Genomic DNA, 19,898 nt, shown 5'->3' with positions numbered 1-19,898 from the left:
CCTAAGCTGGAACATGAGCCCATCAGTCTCCCATGATTGACTATAGTTTGGGCATTCCCCATCTCAGGCACCACCGTCTCAACCCTCTTGATGAAGAAAACCAAGAGACACAGCCCACATCCTATGGGCCATGAAATCCTGCCTGTTTGATCCATGTCAGACTTGGAGCAATTGAGAGTTGTGGAACATATTTCTTTTCAATTATATTAAAAAGTTAATTGGTATAGCATTGTGTTTCATCTCTTCTGCATCAGCAGTACAATGGCTATGTTTATTTACAAAGGATTATGAGCAATTTCTATATCTCAAAGCACCTTCTGAATCATCAAGGATATATTGAATTATATTGACTCATATTTCAGGTTAACTGTTTTTAAATGTAATCTGTGGGTAATTATAACTTACATATGAGTTGTAATTTATGGCTTCCAAATCATATTCCCATACATCATTTGATTGCTATCATCATGTTTTGTAGTTGAGAAAAATGAGTTTCCGAGAGGTTAAATGACTTGTCCAAGGTCACTTAGCTGGTGGATAAGAAATCCTGGACTGGGCCAGGCGCAGTGGCTCACGCCTGTAATCCCAGTACTTTGAGAGGCCAAGGCAGGCAGATCACGAGGTCAGGAGATCGAGACCATCCTGGCTAACATAGTGAAACCCCATCTCTACTAAAAATACAAAAAGTTAGCCTGGTGTGGTGGCGGGCTCCTGTAGTACAAGATACTCGGGAGGCTGAGGCAGAAGAATGGCGTGAACCCGGGAGGCAGAGCTTGCAGTGAGCTGAGATTGCGCCACTGCACTCTAGCCTGGGTGACAGAGTGAGACTCCATCTCAAAAAAAAAAAAAAAAAAAACCTCAACTGTAACCCATTTCTTTTATTTCAAGCCTTTTACATCTTTGTGAAAATCGGAAGCTTGCACTTAACATATATGATGAATCCTTATTAACCAGAATACTTAATCATTCTAGAAAAAGCAATTTCAGTGGAGTTCTGGGATGAACTATATCTAATATGGTAAAAATACAGTGGGTTCTATAAATACTCATTGACAGTAATGACATCACCCACCATTCATTTTGAATCAACCTATCCCCAAAGGAATGTATCTTACAATGTTCCTCAAATATTTTTAAATTACATATTTTTAAATTAAATATTGACAACAATGTTCATGTTTCAGTTTCCCTTCATTGGGCCTTGAGCTCAATAACTCTTGGTTATAGAGCGTGGTTTTGTCGGTTTGATCTCATGGAATTTGCAGACAGCATCTATGTGCACAGTAACAGAATGATTCTGGCTGATAGAGAGAGGACGGGTGTGGAGCAAGTGTGGCATGAAACGGACTGTTTGCTTTTTTCTACAGTCTGCTGATTCAACCTGCAAACCCATTCCCCAACTCCATTAGCAAAACCTATAAAAACACAGGGGCCGCCATAAGGTCACCTCTGACATTTGTAACACGGAGTGGTCTTTTGAGTTGAGAGAGCCCAGTTCTATACTTATTATTTGAGACTGGGTATTTTTTGTCTTCAATGCTTGTTTCTGGTTAGAGAGTTAAAAACAAAGGTCTAAACACTGTGTACTTGGATAGTAAAACACATGTTCACTCTTTTCAGTGACCCTGGAAACAGACGGGGGATTCTTATAAGTCACAAAAGAAAATAAATAACTTCATCCATGGAGGGAAAGAGACAGCTCGAGAAAAGGGACTTTGGAAAAAGGCTGTCTCTAGACAGCAGTCTTGTGGTAAGTACTAAATATTCATTTGCCACTCTATATGTTTTGGCTTTGAATGCATTATTCTTTGACTGTTATTTCCTGAACCCTGTGCTTTTGAAACCTCTCTTCCAGTTAAACCATTAGCAACATCCCTTGAGATTTTGTTTCATTTATTTTTTACAAACTCAAAAGCCAGCAAATTATTGGAATGTTTGTATAGTGTCTTAATAGGCAAATGTCATAATCTGTCAACGTTATATATAATTATATTAATTCCAGCTGATGTAGACTTCAGCCTATACAAAAACACTACTGTATAGCTGATGCCAAACGCTAAGCCTATATATAGTTGTTCCATCCCCCATTTATCTTAACCTTGGGGGTAAGTTGAACAAGAATTCAATACAGCTTCAAATACTGAAGAGCCGAGGAAGTCTTGGAGACCTTCTTAGGTATGTGCATTAGTTCAGTGGTCTGTAAACGAACTTTCCAAGAGTTTTAATGCTGATGAACATCATTCTTAACAACCTGGTTGGGTTTGCTATCAGGTGTGAGAATCTGCTTAGTCCAGTGAAACAGACTAATTCACTTTAGACTAAGTCTGATGGTTGGCTACTCTTCCGCAGTCTCTGGGCCAACATGTGTGGGTCACCTTTTCTGTTACGCAAGGTGTGTGAACAGAGCAAGGAATCAAATCAAGCAAACTTGAAATAGAAAGCAAACTTTCTGAAATAGGGATTTAGCTTGGTTCCTTCTTGTGCACATTTTATAGGGATGTGCTTTGTTCACTTGTATATGCTCAGCACCTGGCCTGGAGTCTAGCAGAGTGGGGGTTCAATGAACTATTTGTTGGTTTGATTTATCCGTTATACCTTTCAAACTTTGCAGCTGTAGGTCTTGCTCTGCCATGGACAGATTAGTTATTTACTTCTTAGTGGCTGAGGCTCTGCCTCACAAATTGTTCATAGATGTGAGTTTCTGGGACTTGAGAAGAAGATTGTGTTAAGCATTTATGTTAAGTTCTTCTCTCCTTAGTCAGAATCAACGTCTGTGTCTATTTTGTCTGTTCATTGACCAGCATACCTTTAGAGGCCAACTTTGGTGTATTTTAAGTTCTCCTTTCTATAGATCTGACCCCATCTCACCTCCTACGTCTTGCTAACTCCAGGTTGAATGTGATGACATTGGTGTGTGAGTGTGTCTGGGTGTCTGTGTGTGTGTCTCTGTGTGTGTATGTGTGTGTATTCCCTTTTCAACTTCTGGGGAAACTTGGGATAAAGAGATAATTTCTCAGCCTCTCCTTTGCAGAAGAAAAACACTTTTTACATATCAGCATGCCAGTAGGGTCTGTCTTAGGCCTAGGCTAAGGACAGAGACAGCCATATGGTATGATGTGAGCAGCTCAAGAAAGATTCTCTTAACCCAGAAATATCGTCATTATTGGTTGGTCCCCAAAGCCATAGATTTCTGCCTCAGATCTCAAGTTTTATGCAAATACCCTATAAAGTTAAACATAATAAGCTATTGCCTTTCAATAATTCATAGTAGCACTCATTAATAAATGGCCTTGGATCACTGCCAAATGTCAACCAGATGAGCAGAATTTTGTTGAGGGAATTGGTAAAACAGAAGAATGCAGAGCCCAGAGAGCTAGGAAGGCAGGGATGGGGCAGAACAAGACAGGGCAGGGGGATGTGAGTAACCCTGAATGGGGATCTTAGGTACTTGCAGATCAGAAAAAGGGAAACAGTGTCAATGCTCATATTTAAATTTTACCTAAAGATAGCTTGAAAATGGGCATAAGTAAAATCCTGTCACATTACCAGTCTAGCTGAAAACCCTAATTTGAGCTTGCATTCCTTCTGGCATATGGCTGTACCCTGAAACTTGTTGAGGGCTGCAAATATGTTTCTTGACTTGCTGGCATAGAAGAACGCTGTGAAAATGAGAACTTGTTTGGCACCACCTGAGAAACTTAATCCTGTTAAGTCTCCCTGTATCATGCTTAGGAGAGCTTTTACACTAGTGAAATCTTTTCCTTGTTTCCTAGAGGCAGACTGTGTTACATCTGCATGCCCAGATTGGGAAAATTCTGAAAAAGGATGTCCTTTCCTATCACAGTGTGGAGGGGGGTGCTTAAATGCTATTCAACATTATAGCACTTAAGCCAAGTTACTACACTTTTGCCCCCAGTTGTAGTATTATGTTCCCCTCTTCAAATAAGATGCTGCTTCTGGGAGAATAGCAGGTAGAGTATTCTTTTTGAGTTGATTCTTTGGGAATGGGAACCATTGAAAGCACCTTGAATGAATTCCCATTATCAGAAAAAAAGCTAGACCAGGGATGAGATCAAAGATGCCTGGCCTGTGAAGGATCTGAACTCAAGATGTTGCCCTCTTCTTCAGCTTTATGCTGAAGCCACACAAATTATTAGGCAAGAAGCTGGTAGGGAAGATTCTAGATAAGGGCTGCTGTGAAATACAAGAAAACAACAGAACAACAAACCTGGCATTACAGTACAGTTTTCGTTCCCAAGGCATGCTTTTTATTTTATTTTTTGAATCTAGAATGCTAAAGTGAAAATCGGTTATCTCGTCCCCTCATTTTGCAGACTACTTAAGGCCCAGAGAGGTTATCTGCTCTTCCTGAGCTCACATGCTAGGATTACACCAAAAGTAGAACAACCTGTCACTTAAGTTCTTTATCTTTCATTATATACTATCCCAGGAACAGAAGATGTCCTTGTGGGAAACTGAATAGAGGAAAGAGAAACATATTACGTTCTTAAGTCTTGAAATTCCATTGCAATAATCGTCAAGACACATATTTTTGAGAGTTAGGGGGCCCAGAGGTAATTTCCACTTTCAGAATTTGCAGGAAAATATTCTCATAATGTATTGCAAGAATAAGGTGCTATTAACTTCATTACACTTTTTATTTTATATAATCAAATCATTGAAGTGTTGAGTAGAAATTATAGCTCCCTTGCAATGGCTTTTACATTTTTAGACTGGAGGAACCACAGAATAAAGAAACTCACAGTCCAAAAACTGAAAAAAGCTCAAACTGGGGAAAACAAATTTGTGGTCCTTAGTCACGTGGCATGGGGGAGGGTTTGAGTGTATGTGTGTGCACACATATACATGTCCATGTATATGTGCCCTGGTAACACACTGAAATATTCATTGATGGTGATTTTTTTACTTTATTACTCACCCTTTTAAAGGAGAAAGTGATACATAAGTGAAACTGAAATGAAAAATATGTTTCATTGTGGGGGGTAAAGGCCCAGAGAGAAAGACAAGTGACTACAAGTTTGCCTCCACCAGTAGGAGTGTGCGGAGTAGCCGTATATACATTCACAGCAAGTGTACAGTCTTCTCTCTGATAACAATAAAAATCACCCCAGAAATCGAGGCCTCTTCTTGAACCAAAACTGTTCAGCCGTTCCCAGGATACTTTTTGATCAGAAAAAGTCATCATTTCACACTGTGCTCTTTTATTTGCAAGGCTCATTCCCAGGCTGCCCATGTCGCTGTTTGACAGTTGTAGCTGTGATAGCATTTAGCTGATGAGCATGCTGGAGCATGAGTCATCTTTCTTACCAGCTCACATTTAAGTAACAAACATTCTCTTTTTAATTTTGGGGAAATACATTTAGCTTTTAAGCACAGATGAGAGTAGCAGTATGAATTTCTTCTTGGTACCCTCTTTTCTTCTCCCCCACAAAAGGAAGGAAAAACATTTGCCACACTAAATCCTCAGCTCCGACAGCAGTATAGTTTTATAAGCTTGTAGAGGAAAAAAAGGACGTGCACACATCCCTGAATTCATCCTTCAGCCTCTTGACTGTTTGTATCCAAATCATTATAGTAATCAAGCCTTCCACAACATTCATAACACAGTCAGTCAAAAAGCGCTATTGAAAACCAGCTATGGGGATGTGCTGGATGGTTTCCATTTTCCCTCCAGATCCACTCATTTTTCTTCTCTACCTGGCCAATCATCCCTGGAGGATGCACCACATGGACTTGCCTTCTGGCATCTGGTTGGGTTGAGCCAATGGGAAAAAGAGGTCCTACTGGTCTCCTGGCAGGAGGTCAGAGGTTGAGGTATTTGTTCTCCCACTCTCACCCTGCCTGGTCATGGACCACAAGAACTAGGCACCTTTGCCTAAAGTTGCAGCTTTTGTTGGACACCCTCTCCCCAGAACTCCAGCTATAGTTAGAACCACCAGTCTATAGATGTTCTAGCACCTTTTCTTTCCCCATACCTTAAGGATTCTTCATAGTAATGGTTCTTGGATGTTGTTAGCCCATCTTTTGTTGGTTTGACTCAGTTCTGTCCACAATTCAGTAAACAGTCCCTTTACCAAACTCTCCTCAGTTAGATGCTTTGAATGTGCCATCTCTTTTCTGCAAGGTCTCCCTGGCTGATACAGGGGGATAGGCTTCCTCAAGTGCTTCTAGTTTATCTGGGGAAGCTGTCCTAATAAGCAGGAAAAATATCATCACATGGAGATGAACAGTGTGGCACTGACAGTAGTAGGAGCTGAGGTCACTCTGGGAAGATGTGAGGAGGGGCCGTGGGGAAGCTGTAGGTGCAGCTGTGCAACTACATGGAGGGGCCATGGGGAGCTGTAGTTTGAAGCTACAGAGGGAATTTGGTAACTGCGGACTGAGGGAGTAGAGAAAAAAGATGCACCCCAAGGATATTGGTCTTGCATCCTTTGGTGCCAATTCATGTCATTACTGAATTTTTTCTCCCAGGGAAACTTCTTCCTCATATTGAATTTAAATCTCTGCTGTTTTATCTTTAGTTATTTCCCCTCTATTTAGTGACTAGACATAATTCTGAAGCAGGAATCAGCAAACTCTTTCTATAAAGTTCCAGATAGTAAACATTTCAGGCTCCGCAGGCCACATGAGTAATTACAACTGCTCACCTTTGTTGTAGGAAGACAGCTGCCTCTGAAGACACATGATCAAATGTAGCTATTTTATTTACAAAAAAGCTTTAATTACAAAGACAGGCAGTAGGCTGGATTCTAATGGCTATCCGCATGCATAAGAGCAATGGGAATTTTGAAAGTCCTGGTTTACGTTTCCTGGATGCTGATTTTCTAAGTAGTGATTTGTGTTTACCCTCAGTATATGTGATATGCGGGCAGGCAAAGGAACAGGTTTAGGCTGTTATCAAAGGTACATATACCCCAGTAGGAAGAATAGGGGGACAGAAAAATGTTTAGAAGGCATTTTTCTAAATATTTAGAATATATTGACATAGAGTATGTGCAACCTTGCTGATACTTTTTCTAAATGCAAAATAGAGGTATTGCTGGTGTTGCTCAGTACAGCCTACAGCTAGTGGGTTATGAATACTAAGAAAACAAAAGTCTTCATTCTGTACTGCTTCAGATATGACTGGATCTTTCTTGAATCTCACGGTTCTCTTGTTAGACCTCCTCTTACCACAGGGATGCTGTACAGAGCCCAGAACACCAGCTTCCTATAGAAGCTTTCCAGCTACTCTAATCTCGGTCCCCCTTGAGCATGGCTACTGATGGAAGCTTGTGTAAAGTACTGTTTGCCTTGTGCCCCTGGCCACTGAGAACATGCCACGTTGTCCTCTGGGAAGCCTGATCTTTGTTCTCTGATATCAAGATGGTTTTGAGATTTCCCAAAGGAGCATCAAGTCAGAGACGGCCAAAGAATGAGAAGGAGTTTTTCTTTTCCTCCAACTGCCTTATTTCCTCTAACTGGGCTATTATTTCCGTGTCTCTTAGATGTACTTAGAATGGAGACCATGGCCTGAGCCAGGTATCAGAAGATAGGGTGCTGTCTGAGAATCTAGTGAAGGCCATTTTTAGGAGAAAAGCAACTGGTGGAGAATAGACTAACTTTGGCCTGGTTTAGCAGCCTTTCCAAAGTGTCATGCTGAAATTTTGACTGTGCCCCCTTGAGAGTGGGCAGAGGTGGAATTAGAGACGTGTCAGACCCTTAGACAAGTATCTACTCGGTGAATCTGTCCACCAGCTGAGCTCAGCCCATCACTGCAGGTCCAGAAATGCAGGTGAAGTACCCTGCCCACCTTTTCTCCAACAATGCAGACCTCCGGGTCCCGTGGATAGAGCTGGGAGCAGATGAGCTAGGAGGAGGCAAGGAAGGCTGGGCCAGGTGGGCACCACCCTCAGGTGTTACTTGCTGCAAGTCTTGAGGGAGCCCCAAAAGAGTAGAAAGAGATCAGATCCTAACAAGAAAAGTCTTGGAGGGCCATTGGAGATCTGCAGCAACACTGGTGCTGCAGACAGAGTCTGAATGGAGGACGGAAGTAGACTAGGTCCAAGCAGTGCGCATAGAGCGTGTCAGCAATGAGGATGGCAGAATCGAACATCAAAGCCACTTTAGCAGACAGCTCAGCATATTCACTCAGTGAATCATGCATTAAGTCTCAACCAGGATGGCTTCCTTCCCTTAGTAATAGTAGCTGAAATTTATGAAGGCTTAATATAGGCCAGGCATGCTGCTCAATACTTTATATGGAAACTACCATTTAATATTTAACAGCAACCCTTTAAGGTAGGAATGCTAATTACCCCTATTTTACAAATGAGAAATCTGAAGCTTAACAAGTTCATCAACTTCCTCAAGGCAATAGAACTGGTAAGAGGTAGAGCTGGGATTTCACTTTAAGTCTGGGGCTACCCCCAGACTACAATGCATCTGCACAGCTAACAGCTCTGAAGCAGAAAACTCCTTTATGCCCGTGACTGGGAGCTCCTTCATGGTGCTTCACAATGTGAAAGAGCATCAGCTACCTCAACAGGACTAGACCATGTACATTAGCATGTCTGCTGTATCTGTGCCCACTGACTAGCCTGCAGTTTAGAACAGTCTAGACTAGAGGGAAGCCAGACTTGGTTTCAGCAAAACAATTGACAAAGGAGTGGAGGTGGGAGGGGGAGACTTATAAGGAATATAGAATGTGGGTCTAGGTCTGTTTTCTGATCTTGTGATTTTCTGATGAACCAGACCTTGGAACCAACTTTAGAAGAGATTGCGATTTATAATTGTGTGTGTGTGTGTGTGTGTGTACGTGTGTGTGTGTGTACACACATACCCATATATATATAGTTTTGTGTTTTTATTCATATGAGGACTGATGATGGCATGTTCATGTACAAGGTGGAGTTATTGACTAGAATGGGAGAAGAGTAGGGAGAACCTGGTGAGTGACGGGGCACCTCCAGCATCTAGCCATCCCCCAGCATGCAGTGGAGTTTATTACTTGAGTGATGGTCCTACCAAATGGCTGCACATTCCCTCTGCTGGGCCACTGACTGATGGAGGTGAGTAGAGAGTCAGCAGCATTTCCCCTGAGGAGATTCTGGAAGAAATGCCATTTGTCTGCCCAGCACTTGCAATTGGTGCTGCCTCCTCTGACATTGCCTGAAGGAGGATCCACCTTCATTGTGGTTGTTACTCACTCTGAATGGCTCCTTTGCTTCCTTCTCTCCTTCCTTTCATCTCTGAAAAGAAGGCAGGCTGCCATCGAAGCCACATGTTCCAGAGTTCTTATGAACACGCCGCTTCCTGAGCTGGCATAATACCTACTTCTGGCCTTTTCACATTCCACAGGCCAGTGTGCTCTCGAACAGGGTTTCCCAGCCTCGGCACTATTGACAGTCTGGACCTGATCGTTCTTTGTCATGGGCGCTGTCCTGTGTATTGTAGGACGTTTGTTGGGGTACCTGGCTTCTACCCATTGGATGCCAGGAGCACCCCTCCCTCATTGTGACAATGAAAACTGTCTCCAGACATGGCCATTATGTTCCCTGAGCAGAAAAATCACCCCTGACTGATCTCAACTGTAGGTTTCCTGAGGGCATGGGCCATGTCGTATTCACATTGGATTCCTAAAGTCTGACACATAGAAAAAGCTCAGTAAAATGAATGAATGAGTGAGCGAATTTAGCAGTGAGCAGCTGCTTATGAACCAAATACACAGTTGTGGGGGTGCTGAATATGGGATAAAGGGGGCCCACATGCAGCAGGCCCAGGGTGCTGTTTGGGAAGGTTGGAGAGAGGAAATGGCATGCTGCTTTTCAGGTTTGCCCAAGGATGATTCTAGTGTGTGTGTGTAAAGTTTTCTGTTTGTTTGTTTTACAACAGAGATTATTAATATGGTGTCCTGGATTCTCTTGAGTCCCAAGGTGCTTGATAGGGGAGATTTATGAAAAGACTTCCAGGCTTTGAATTCTCTGATATATTTTATGTTATATGCATTTGTACATTTTTCTGGGGAGTGAGTCTGTAGGTATAATTAGATTCTGACAGGAATCTGTGAGGCAAGAATGGTTAGATAGCTTCACCTGCCATTAGTGCTGACCATAGCATCTGCCCATGGATGGCTTCCCTTGCTGGAGTCATGGAGCAGGAACTCGGGTGACACCTGTTTCATTCAACTGTATTCAGCTGCTGTGATAAGTGTTGTCTGCCAGCATCAGAGGTAGTTCTGTGCATCCTTGTTGTCGCTGAGATCACTACATAAAAACAAGAACTGGACACATTTTGAAAGCCTTTTATAAATGCTATGTTATTGACAGATGGTGAAATGAGACTGCTTCTATAGCAGAAATAAGTACAAATGAGTAGAGATGTTTGCTTGGCATGTTCCGTGTGTTCTTAGGGCTCCAAGATCTGTTTGTCATTCTCCTGTTGTCTCACCATCTTTCAACAATGGGAATCATCAGATCATACAAGTTTCCATGGCAACTGAGTTTTCCGCATCATCCTCTGGCAGCCTAGGATCGTTCCCATGGCAGACTCTCTAGTGCTTTGTCCATAACAGGAGGTAGAGCTTTCATCGATCCCCTTAGAAGCTGGTCCCAAACCTAACAGGCATCTGGGTGTTCTCTCTGATAAGTGCCTGCTCTTCTTTTTCGAGTTTCTCATTGATCAGCACAGGAATGGAGCACCTACTGGGTCTGAAACATAGTGGAATGAGTGCTAAGAAATGTAAACTATGATTTCTGCTTTGCAAAGCTTTAAAAAAAATCTTGTCACATATACACAATTCATAATACCAGGAGGTATACAGTGGTGCAAACAAGAAGACTGATGGGGTTACAAAGAGGAAGTTGTTCTTCTGGCTATATTAATCAGGGAGGGCTTCCCCAAGGAGGAGGGCTTTCATATCTTCCTCCAATAAATTGGTCCAAATTTAATCTATGGTGTCCCTGAGTTCCCTGAAGCAGAAATTTATTGAGAAAGCCACAGTGTCTAAAAGAATGGGGTGTGACTCCAGGGTGCCTGGCTTATACTTGAGAAATTGCCAAGACCCTAAGCAAGGTCTGCTATAATCTTGAATTATTTATTGTCCTAACTTTCCTCTTGCCCCCTCTGGCCACCCCTCCTGACTCCTCTATTAACATTCTCTTACCGCCAATTACTGGTGCAAGGCAAAATGCATCACATAGCTAAATCATTTTCGTATCTTTTCTTCTCATTCATTTATCAGTGTATGCTGTACAAGCTATATATATATATTAGCTGTATTTCAGCAGCCTAGGTATCTTACACTAATTTACCACTCAGCAGTATAGTTCATTATTATCAATTAATATTTATTAAATATCCACAGGGTTCATGGCCATGAATGGAGCAGCATTTCTCATTACTTCGTGTTGCATTGCCATGTTCCATTCCTCTGGCTCACTTTAACCAGTATTTATGATCTTTCTGCCAGTTTTCATGCAGCCCTCATCTCCAGCCCAACTTCAATTAATATTTCAAAAGGAAATCCAGGAGCCATCATATTCAAATGCTTCAGTTAACACCAGATGCACTGCCTCCATTCTGTCCTTTTATACACTAATTTTGCACTTCTCTCCTAACATGGAATCCTATTTGTCTGGCCTGCTCACTCTAAGCCCCAAAAGTGGTTCCTCCTGGTTTCTTTACATTCCAGGCAGTTCCAGATGTTTCCTCCTCATAAATTTCAGTTTCTTAACTAGGCTTAATGGATCATAATTGTCCATTTCCGAATATGCCCCTGAAGTTTGCTTGCCTTCTGTCTTTCTGCACCTTTTTGGTTCTTGGTTTTAAGCAGTTGTCTTCAGCTTGGTAGGTTTCCTAATGCAATTAATTCGTTGACTGCTCTCATGCACATAGATGTGTAGAGGGAAATAAAATCATTTGGTTTGGTGAACTCTGTGATCCATCTGTCAGAGCCGGCAGATAAGTAGGCTCAAGGGCTGTTGGCCTTTTTGTGAGGAGGAGCTGTTTGCAGAGGCCTGCGGTTTTTGGAGATGGAGTGGCCATGAGGCTGGCAGCGATCCAGCTTGGGTGGGTGAACGCTGAGAGCAAAGTCTGTGAAGGCACCAACTCGGCAGACTGGGATGAGGCCAGTGGTGTCCTGCCTTCCTCCTGGAGTTGACTCCCGGCTGGACTGTGGGTGTGGTAGGTAGCTATGTAGAGATCTCCTGGGCCCAGTTTGGTAGGTCCTTGAGGCAGAATATCTGACCTAATTTCTGTTTGGTGAGGTGTGGTGAGAAGGAAGTGACTGAAAGAGAGAGCCTAGTCTAAAGTAGTTAGCCTTCCTCATCCTCTTAGAGGATTTGAGTAACTTCCCATCATTTGTCTACAAAGACAAAATCAGTAATATTGTTTTCTTGTTTACTGCATGAAGGTCCTGGAAGGAGATACATTGCACACTCATGCCAGGTACTGGAGGAGAGTTTAATAAAGGGCCTCTTTAAAAGGGGTGGCAGGATATAGAAAGGGCAACAAGATAATAATGGAGCCCCCTGCAGCTAGAAACAGTGGGGAGTCATTGCCACTAGGCCTAGAAAGTGGCTATAGAACCATGTGGCTATAAGGAGTGAGCCACTTGGCAGGAAATGCCACCTTAGGTGGAGGGATATGGCCAACCGTGCTGGCCCTGCAGCAAGAGGATCAGGACATGAACACTCCCACCTCATTCTCCTCCTACTGTCTTGTCCCCTGTTGGTGCCTCCATTGGCTGAACCCAACTGGAAGCCAGAGAGAATGGGGCCCATGGAGTGCTCTGGGCCCAGACCAGGGCAGGGAAGGCTGAAGGGTAGATTTGGAGAGGCCAAACGAGTGTATCCAACACATGGACTCTATAAAATAATATACTCTGCCACCCTCTCTTCTCACATTTCTGGGCTGAGAAAACACTAGCCCATTTTAAATATTTTATTTGAAATAGGTTTTTGTGTGTTGTTTTCCAGTTTATTCCCTTGGACTTGTCAATTTGGTTTTACCAGACAATATGATGTGGCACCTTCAGAACACAAGTTACATGTAACCAGTGACATGGTCTTCTCTTCAACAGTCCTGATAAAAGTTTTGTGATGCTGAGGTACAGGGAGGGTGGTCTAGTGGATTGATCACTGCATTAGAACTGCGTAAGTCCTTAGACTAGAGCTGGAGTTGAAATGTTTGGTAGATGTGTGGCCTTTAGCATGTTTCTTAAACTCTCTGAATATCTATGTCTTCAATGGTGGGACACCATGATGAGAGATGTTGTCATTAAGTGAAATAAAGAACAAGAAATTGTTTTGGAGGCTGGGGCACCCTATGCAAAGGAAATATATTATGGTAGGTGCAGCTCCTATCTGCTAAACTCCAAAATTTCTACCAAATATAGAAGTAGCAGTGGCAGCCTCAGGAAGAAAGCTGTATTAAGAACCTGCTGTGTGCAAAGCACTAATTTTAAAGGGCACAGTGGAAATAGATACCCTGTAATGCAGTGGAGAGAGCATGAGTTGGATGGAGAATGAGGCTGAACTGGGTTTGAATCCCAACCTGCCTCCTACTGCCTGTGTGAGTTTGGCCATGTCACCTGCCTTCTCTGAGCCTCCATATTCTCATGTATTAGTAGAGGTGATCATCTCTTATTCAAAGGGTTGTTGAGTGAATTTAGGGAAAGGACTCACAACACAAATAGGGCATGCAGTACCGTGCCTGGCATGCAGGCTTCCCTACCCTGGAAACATGTGGACCAGCTGATGTGGCCATTCCAGATGGCAGCTTTCTTTGTCTGTACATGGAAGGAAGCATTCAGAAAAGATTTTTTTTAATGTTTGGTTTACATATATACATATATGATGTTTAAAAGTGGAATAGCGTATCCATGATATTATCTGCCAGAAATGTTTACCCACGTGTTTACTACAGGTCATGTCTGACCAATCTCAAATTCCTTTCTTCTTAGTTCAGTTGCTCAGTAGTCCCCTATTAATGAGCCGTACACCAGACCTTCTTATATGGAACATTCTATTTTTCTGGAAATCTTGGCCTCTTGCTCTCAACCCTGAAACCCAGCCAGCGTCTATTTATAACAGGTAATTTTATTCCAAAACCTTCCAGAAGCGCCCATAGTCTTCCAAGCACATGTACAATGACTCCCTGTGCACAAGGTCCCGCTGGTTCTCCTTGCTCCAGGCACCATGCTCCTGATAGAATCAGGCTGGATGACTGGCCTGAGGAACCCTCCTTTGTTGTCTTATGCCTTCAATCGCTTTAAGCTCTGCCAGCTTAGAGCGGTGGGAGATGAGTTTTGGGAGGGAACTGGGTAACATTTCCCATCTGACTGCCTTTGCTTCCATAGGGGGGAAAAAGACTCAGAGGGGTCAAAATGGGAACATTTTTCCACTACATAGGGAGAAGGAAAGAGGAAACAGGGTCCCAGTGGCCTCTTGCCAGGCCCCAGGAATGCACCAACCCTGGGAACTGGCCCCTCGCCAGCCTCCTCAGAGGCTGCTGACTTGGGAAAACTGGCTATCTGGCTGCTGCCAAGAATGCAGACAATGGTCTTTTGGATATTCTAGCTTTTGAAAGTTTGGCTTTTGTTTTATTATCACCAAAGGTAACATTTATTGGGCACCTATGTAAGCATGCCAAAAGATAAAATGCATGATTGGAAGTCAGTGTAACTTGAATCAGGCAGAAACACCAGGGTTCTCTTATAATATTTTCAGCCTGCTTCTAATTTGTGCCTGATCCTCTGCTCTGGTACATTGCTATCTTAAACGCATATGCTGAATGGTACTGAAATTCTAGAATTAAAGGTGCTAAACTGAGCTATAGTATGTCACCTGGAAGGCTGGACATAAATGGAGTCAGTTTGTCCAATTATCATCTGGTTGAGAAAGGACTTTGAGAGAATGAGGCACAGAACAAGTGTGTTCTGATGAAGAGAAATAGGCCAATATCCAGCAGGTGGTTCAGGACAGAGTAGCTTGACATAAATAGAACCCAGAACTCTGGGCTGGCAAGAGTGGGGCCAATTAAACACCCCCCTCAATGTGTGATCAATTTGTATGAAATAATGATGATGATGTTATTGAGTAATCAGAAGGCATTAGAATATTCCATGTGGTTTTTCATTCTCATCTAAATTAGTAGAATTGATGATGATAATGTGGCAACTAACATTACAGTAGAGTACTGGACTGAAACTTTTAATTTGTATTAGCTCATTTAATTTTCACAACAACTCTACAGTGAGGTACTATCATATCTTCATTGTATAGATGAAGAAACTGAGGCTTAAGAATTAAATAACTTGTTTAAAGTCATAGGACTTGTAAACAGCAAGGTCTGTCTTGCTGCAAAGCTCATGTTGCTAATATTTGCACCATCCACACATATCTCATGCACATTTCAGAGTTGAGAGGAGCTGTGTGGTTTTCCTTTCCTATGGTGATGGGTTGGTTACTTCCAGGTACCATCTTCCTTAGGGTTCAGTGCCATAGCTTCAGTGGCTATTTTACAGTGGCTCTTCTCAAACATGTCCCCCTCTGCTTGGGGTCCTTTGATTTAAATAGAAACTTAATCTCTCTTGTGCAAATAAACCTTCCTCTGTGCTTTGATGAGACATCCAATGAGCACCCTGAAGTGCTGGCCAGGGGTGCCAGCCTTCACCCCTTTGCAGTTCAGGCCCCCACACCTTGTTTTAAGAAAGTTCTACTGGTGTAAACCCAGATTTATACAACAGATACACCAGGGATTGCTTTTTCTTCTTCCCAGAAAGATTCCTCATATAACACAGGACTCACCAGAAGATTGCTTTAAATAGTTTTTAATGCATTTTAAATTGGATTTAATTTTCAAAAATTCAATTTGCAGTTGTAGTTTCCCATGGAGCTAAACCTCCAACATTAGACTTTTTTTTTTTCCCTCTGCAAATGGAAAACAGATCACAGAGGGTATTGTGGATTTAAGCACTTTTCCCAGGAGCCCTGAAGGGCCTGGAGAGCCTGTCATTGTGCCCAGAGGGAATTTCCATTCAGAGGAGGAAGAGGAGAGTGACAGCTAGGGCTCCCAGGCCTTGGTTCCTCCCTGGCGATATCTTCCTTCTTCACTCTTGACTGATTTGGTGGGGCTGATGGACAACGTGCTCTATCCTAAAAGAAAGTGATGTCCTACAATTAATCCAGAGCAACTCTTTGGTAATTGAATATTGTTTGGAAAGAACCAAAGTTCTTGTTTTAAATGAGGAATTAAGTAGGATGAGTCTTAGTATAATAGGAGCAGGGAGATGGTTCCTCCTTTTTCCTATGTGGTTACCGGATCCCCATGAAAAATTGGAAAATTGAGTATAGTGGTTGCTAGATAAAGCATATTTGGTGTCCAAAGTCCTTTGCCCAGAGAAGGTCCAACCAAAGATCACTGCCTTTGTTGATAAGTGTGTTGCTGCAGGGCTTCTGTTGAAAGGAAAATGAAACTGGCTCATAGAAACTGTGCATAGCTCTCCTTGTCATAAAAAAAGACCCAGCTCTGCTACTAATTAGCCGTGTGCCCCCTAAAATCTTTAACCTCTTCTGGGCCTCTGTTTTCTTCTGGCCTTATATAAGGATCAGATGAGGCAAGAGCCAAAAGCAATTGTTTGGGAAAGTTAAACGTTGTACTCCAGAACAGTAAGAACTGTGCTCATTTGAGAACTGAAATGGGAACAGGAGTTTTGACTCATTCACAGTTATACCCCCAGTACAGTTTAGCAGCAAGGAGAATTCCAAGGTGTTCCATGAATGACTGAGTAAAGGAAGAAATGAGTAACAGTCACTATAGTAAGATAAAAACAAAGGGTTGTTGCTGGCGGGACTGGGTTTACTACCAAGTAAAGCTTTATTCCAGTAAGTGCTGTAGGTAAACCATACACACTCTTGATTAACCTAACTGGCTCACCTAAACTGGCTCACCCCTGAGAGCTGAAAGTGTTTCTGTCCACTCTCAGATGCCAGAAGTAGGCTCACCCAACTGGACATGAGCTAGGATCATTTCAGATGCCTACCATTGCAACATAGAGCAAGGGAAAGGGGCCGGCTTCTATCCAAGTCCCCTTCTCTGCAGGGAGCCGCCTCACTCCCCAGGCACACTTGGAAGCTTACCACTCATTCATTCATTCATTCATCACACGTTCATTGAATGCCTCATGTCCGAACTACTGTGCCTCTATTAAAATCTTGAAACTATTACTATTCTTTAAAATGTGTTTTTCTTGAAATGTCTGCAGTGCTTCTGTCATAGCTGTGGTGTGTGCTCCTGTGGGAGTCACCGGGGTGGAAGGCACAGAGGCTCACAGCATGAGGGAGGGCTGGGTCCTGAGTCTTTCTCTGCTTTGACCTTTTGTGAATATCAAGGGTATGATGTAGGCATATGGCATACAAAGGAAAGAGGGTAGAAGACTGAATAGATTTTAAGACTGGGATGAATCTCAGGACAAGCAGTGAGATATCTGTATTTCTATATATCTATCTATCTATTGTATTTGGCCAAAGGAAGGAGAAAAGTCATCAAACACCACCACCACCACACACACTAGAGGGCTGCCTTTGATCCAGTGTTCTCTCCACTCTCTCAGCCCCTTGGAAATCAGCCAGCATTTGTGTGGAGGTACAGAGTAAAAAAGAACCCATGGCCCATAATATCTGCATGTAGAAGAGGTAGCAAGGGGTCACTGTAGTATTAGATCACAAGACAAGCATGGCATTTCTTCCCCATCTCTGAAACTAGATAAGTCTAGAATATTTGAGTAGAGGCACATATAAACCAGTTGCAGATATGAGTGAACTAGCCAGACAGGGACAGAAGTGGAGTCTTGAGATACTGGAGAAACCCAAGGCTTTCTTCTGGGCATATATAAGGATCACCAAAGCAGCAGTCACTGGAAATTATCACAGCAAGCGAGGTGAACGGATACTCAAGGATCTAGGGAGCCTGGAGGCTCCTATGAAGCAAAGACTACATGTTAAGTATTTCATGTTAATACCACTACCCTGTTGAATTTTGCGATTAGTGTCCTTGTCACATGATTTAGAAATTCCCACGAGGACTAGAAAATAAGATGTCGTGTAGTGCTGTTTCTTGAAACTAATTATTTGAGAGAATTCATGAAAAATTGAATAGAGTAAGGTTTCTCACTTGAATGAGATTCACCATCATCCAAGAGAATGTACAAATTCATCCTTTAGAAAAGTTAATAGCTTAGCTCTTGTTAATATTAACTAGTTAGATCCGAACAGGAGAATGAATCAAATCAGGATTTCTGTCTGCATTCTTTGTATACACACCTAACTAACACATTGACTGAAAAATAAGTGAACACAATTTTAATTTCGAGTATATGACTAAAATGTATGAGCTCTTCATTCACATCTATAAATGCAAATAAAATATTCTGATTAGTAAAGTTAACTTGAAATTGCTGGAATCTCAGCCAAAGACCTGTCTGTGGAGTCTAAGTTCCAGTACTTTTTTTAGGTGAAATCTTCCAAAAAAAGTCATTTCTATATCTCAATTACTAAGCTTCCCTAGATTGATTCAACAGGGTTAAAGACTCAATTTTATAATGGCACTTAGGTAGATTTGCTGCGATCGCTGGTGTATGAGTCTAGCCAACTCATTTAGATCACAAGCTTCTGCAGGACAATGTATTTGTAGTCATCATTCCATGTCCTCAGCTTATAGTACAATGCCCAGTGCACAGCAGAGCTCAGTAAATGCTTGATGGGTAAATTTCTCTGTCTATGGGCTCCACAACTCTGGTCCCAGGTTTATCACTAATTGGCTGAGTCACTCCAGAGACGTCTCAGTTTTCTTCTGAGTTTCAGCTGTACCTTCTTGTCTTTGTAATCAAAGGATGGAGCCCAGCAATCTTTCCATTTCCTTGGAGCTCAATGATTCTGTGGTATCAAGTGCCTAGCACAGGATGAGGTCCTGCAGGGAATACTAACGAAGAAGGAAAACACAAGGTTCCAGCCATCAAAGTGTTCCCAGTACAGCTCTAGAGATGGTGTTACAAGGACTAATCAAGCATAGGGGCCCCTTCCCTGTGTTGTATTTAAGTAAGGGATAATGGAAATGTCTATGGTGGAATTGCAGGCGTCAGTTATTAGTGAAGAGAGATATTTTATAGGGAAAGAAATCTGTCACAAGTACATCACTGTCCTAATAAACTTACTTATAAAGATGATCCTGAAGAAAATTCAATATAGATTGTTTATACTGCTGTCTAAAAGTGAGATATTTGCTTAAATTTCTTTCAAGTATGTCAAGATAAATTTAAAAAATTAATTTGTAATTCTACTTTAATGTTTGAACTCACCACTTTGCCCAAAGCTGCTCTATTAACTTTACAATCAATTTAGGGGTGCTGTTTTGCTGAGGCCACTGTTGCCTCATTATGATGTGGTCATTACAGTTGTAATTTGGGTATTTGAGATTAATTATTGCCGTGTCTGGTTAGCAGACCTCCCACGTGCTTTGTCCCTCAGAAGTCTTCAGGTTTCCAAAATTCTGCAGCAGGAAGACACGTGTTATTGGAGCAGTGTCTCTGGCGTGATGAGCACGCTTGAGTTGTAAGTTAGAAGGTAAAGTTTGTCAAAAGTTACAATTCTGTGAACTTCAGAGGGATAAAACCTCATTGATTTGGCAGATTTGAGGTAGACTTTCTGACTTCTTTTTTAGAGAGTAGAGCATGCATCTTTTCAAATTCATATTATTGTTGAATTAATTACTAATAGAATTTATCCTCAGTGTTTTTCCAAACAAATAGATCACTTGTAATTGGCATTGCTTTGCAAATCCAAAATCAGACATACATGTTCTTAAAAGCAGTTTGTCCTTTTTATAAGATTCTGTGTTTT

The 19,898-nt window shown here is 42.1% G+C and overlaps 1 protein-coding gene across 4 annotated transcripts in view; it reads left to right on the top strand.

Moving 5' to 3' along the window:
- NCKAP5 (NCK associated protein 5) overlaps positions 1 to 19,898 on the top strand; it is a 1,005,982-nt gene that overhangs the window by 154,897 nt on the left and 831,187 nt on the right. For all 4 annotated transcript variants that reach the window (XM_063630959.1, XM_055260746.2, XM_055260747.2 and 1 more), the window contains one exon: positions 1,621 to 1,750. In XM_063630959.1, coding sequence (XP_063487029.1) covers positions 1,682 to 1,750 — 69 coding nt within the window. In that variant the 5' untranslated portion in view covers positions 1,621 to 1,681. The remainder of the gene's footprint in view (positions 1 to 1,620; positions 1,751 to 19,898) is intronic.

Source organism: Symphalangus syndactylus, chromosome 22 (genome assembly GCF_028878055.3).
Source record: "Symphalangus syndactylus isolate Jambi chromosome 22, NHGRI_mSymSyn1-v2.1_pri, whole genome shotgun sequence".
NCBI classification, from domain to species: Eukaryota; Metazoa; Chordata; class Mammalia; order Primates; family Hylobatidae; genus Symphalangus; species Symphalangus syndactylus.
The sequence above is the reverse complement of the archived record's forward strand: the minus strand, read 5'-3'. Positions and strand labels throughout refer to the sequence as shown.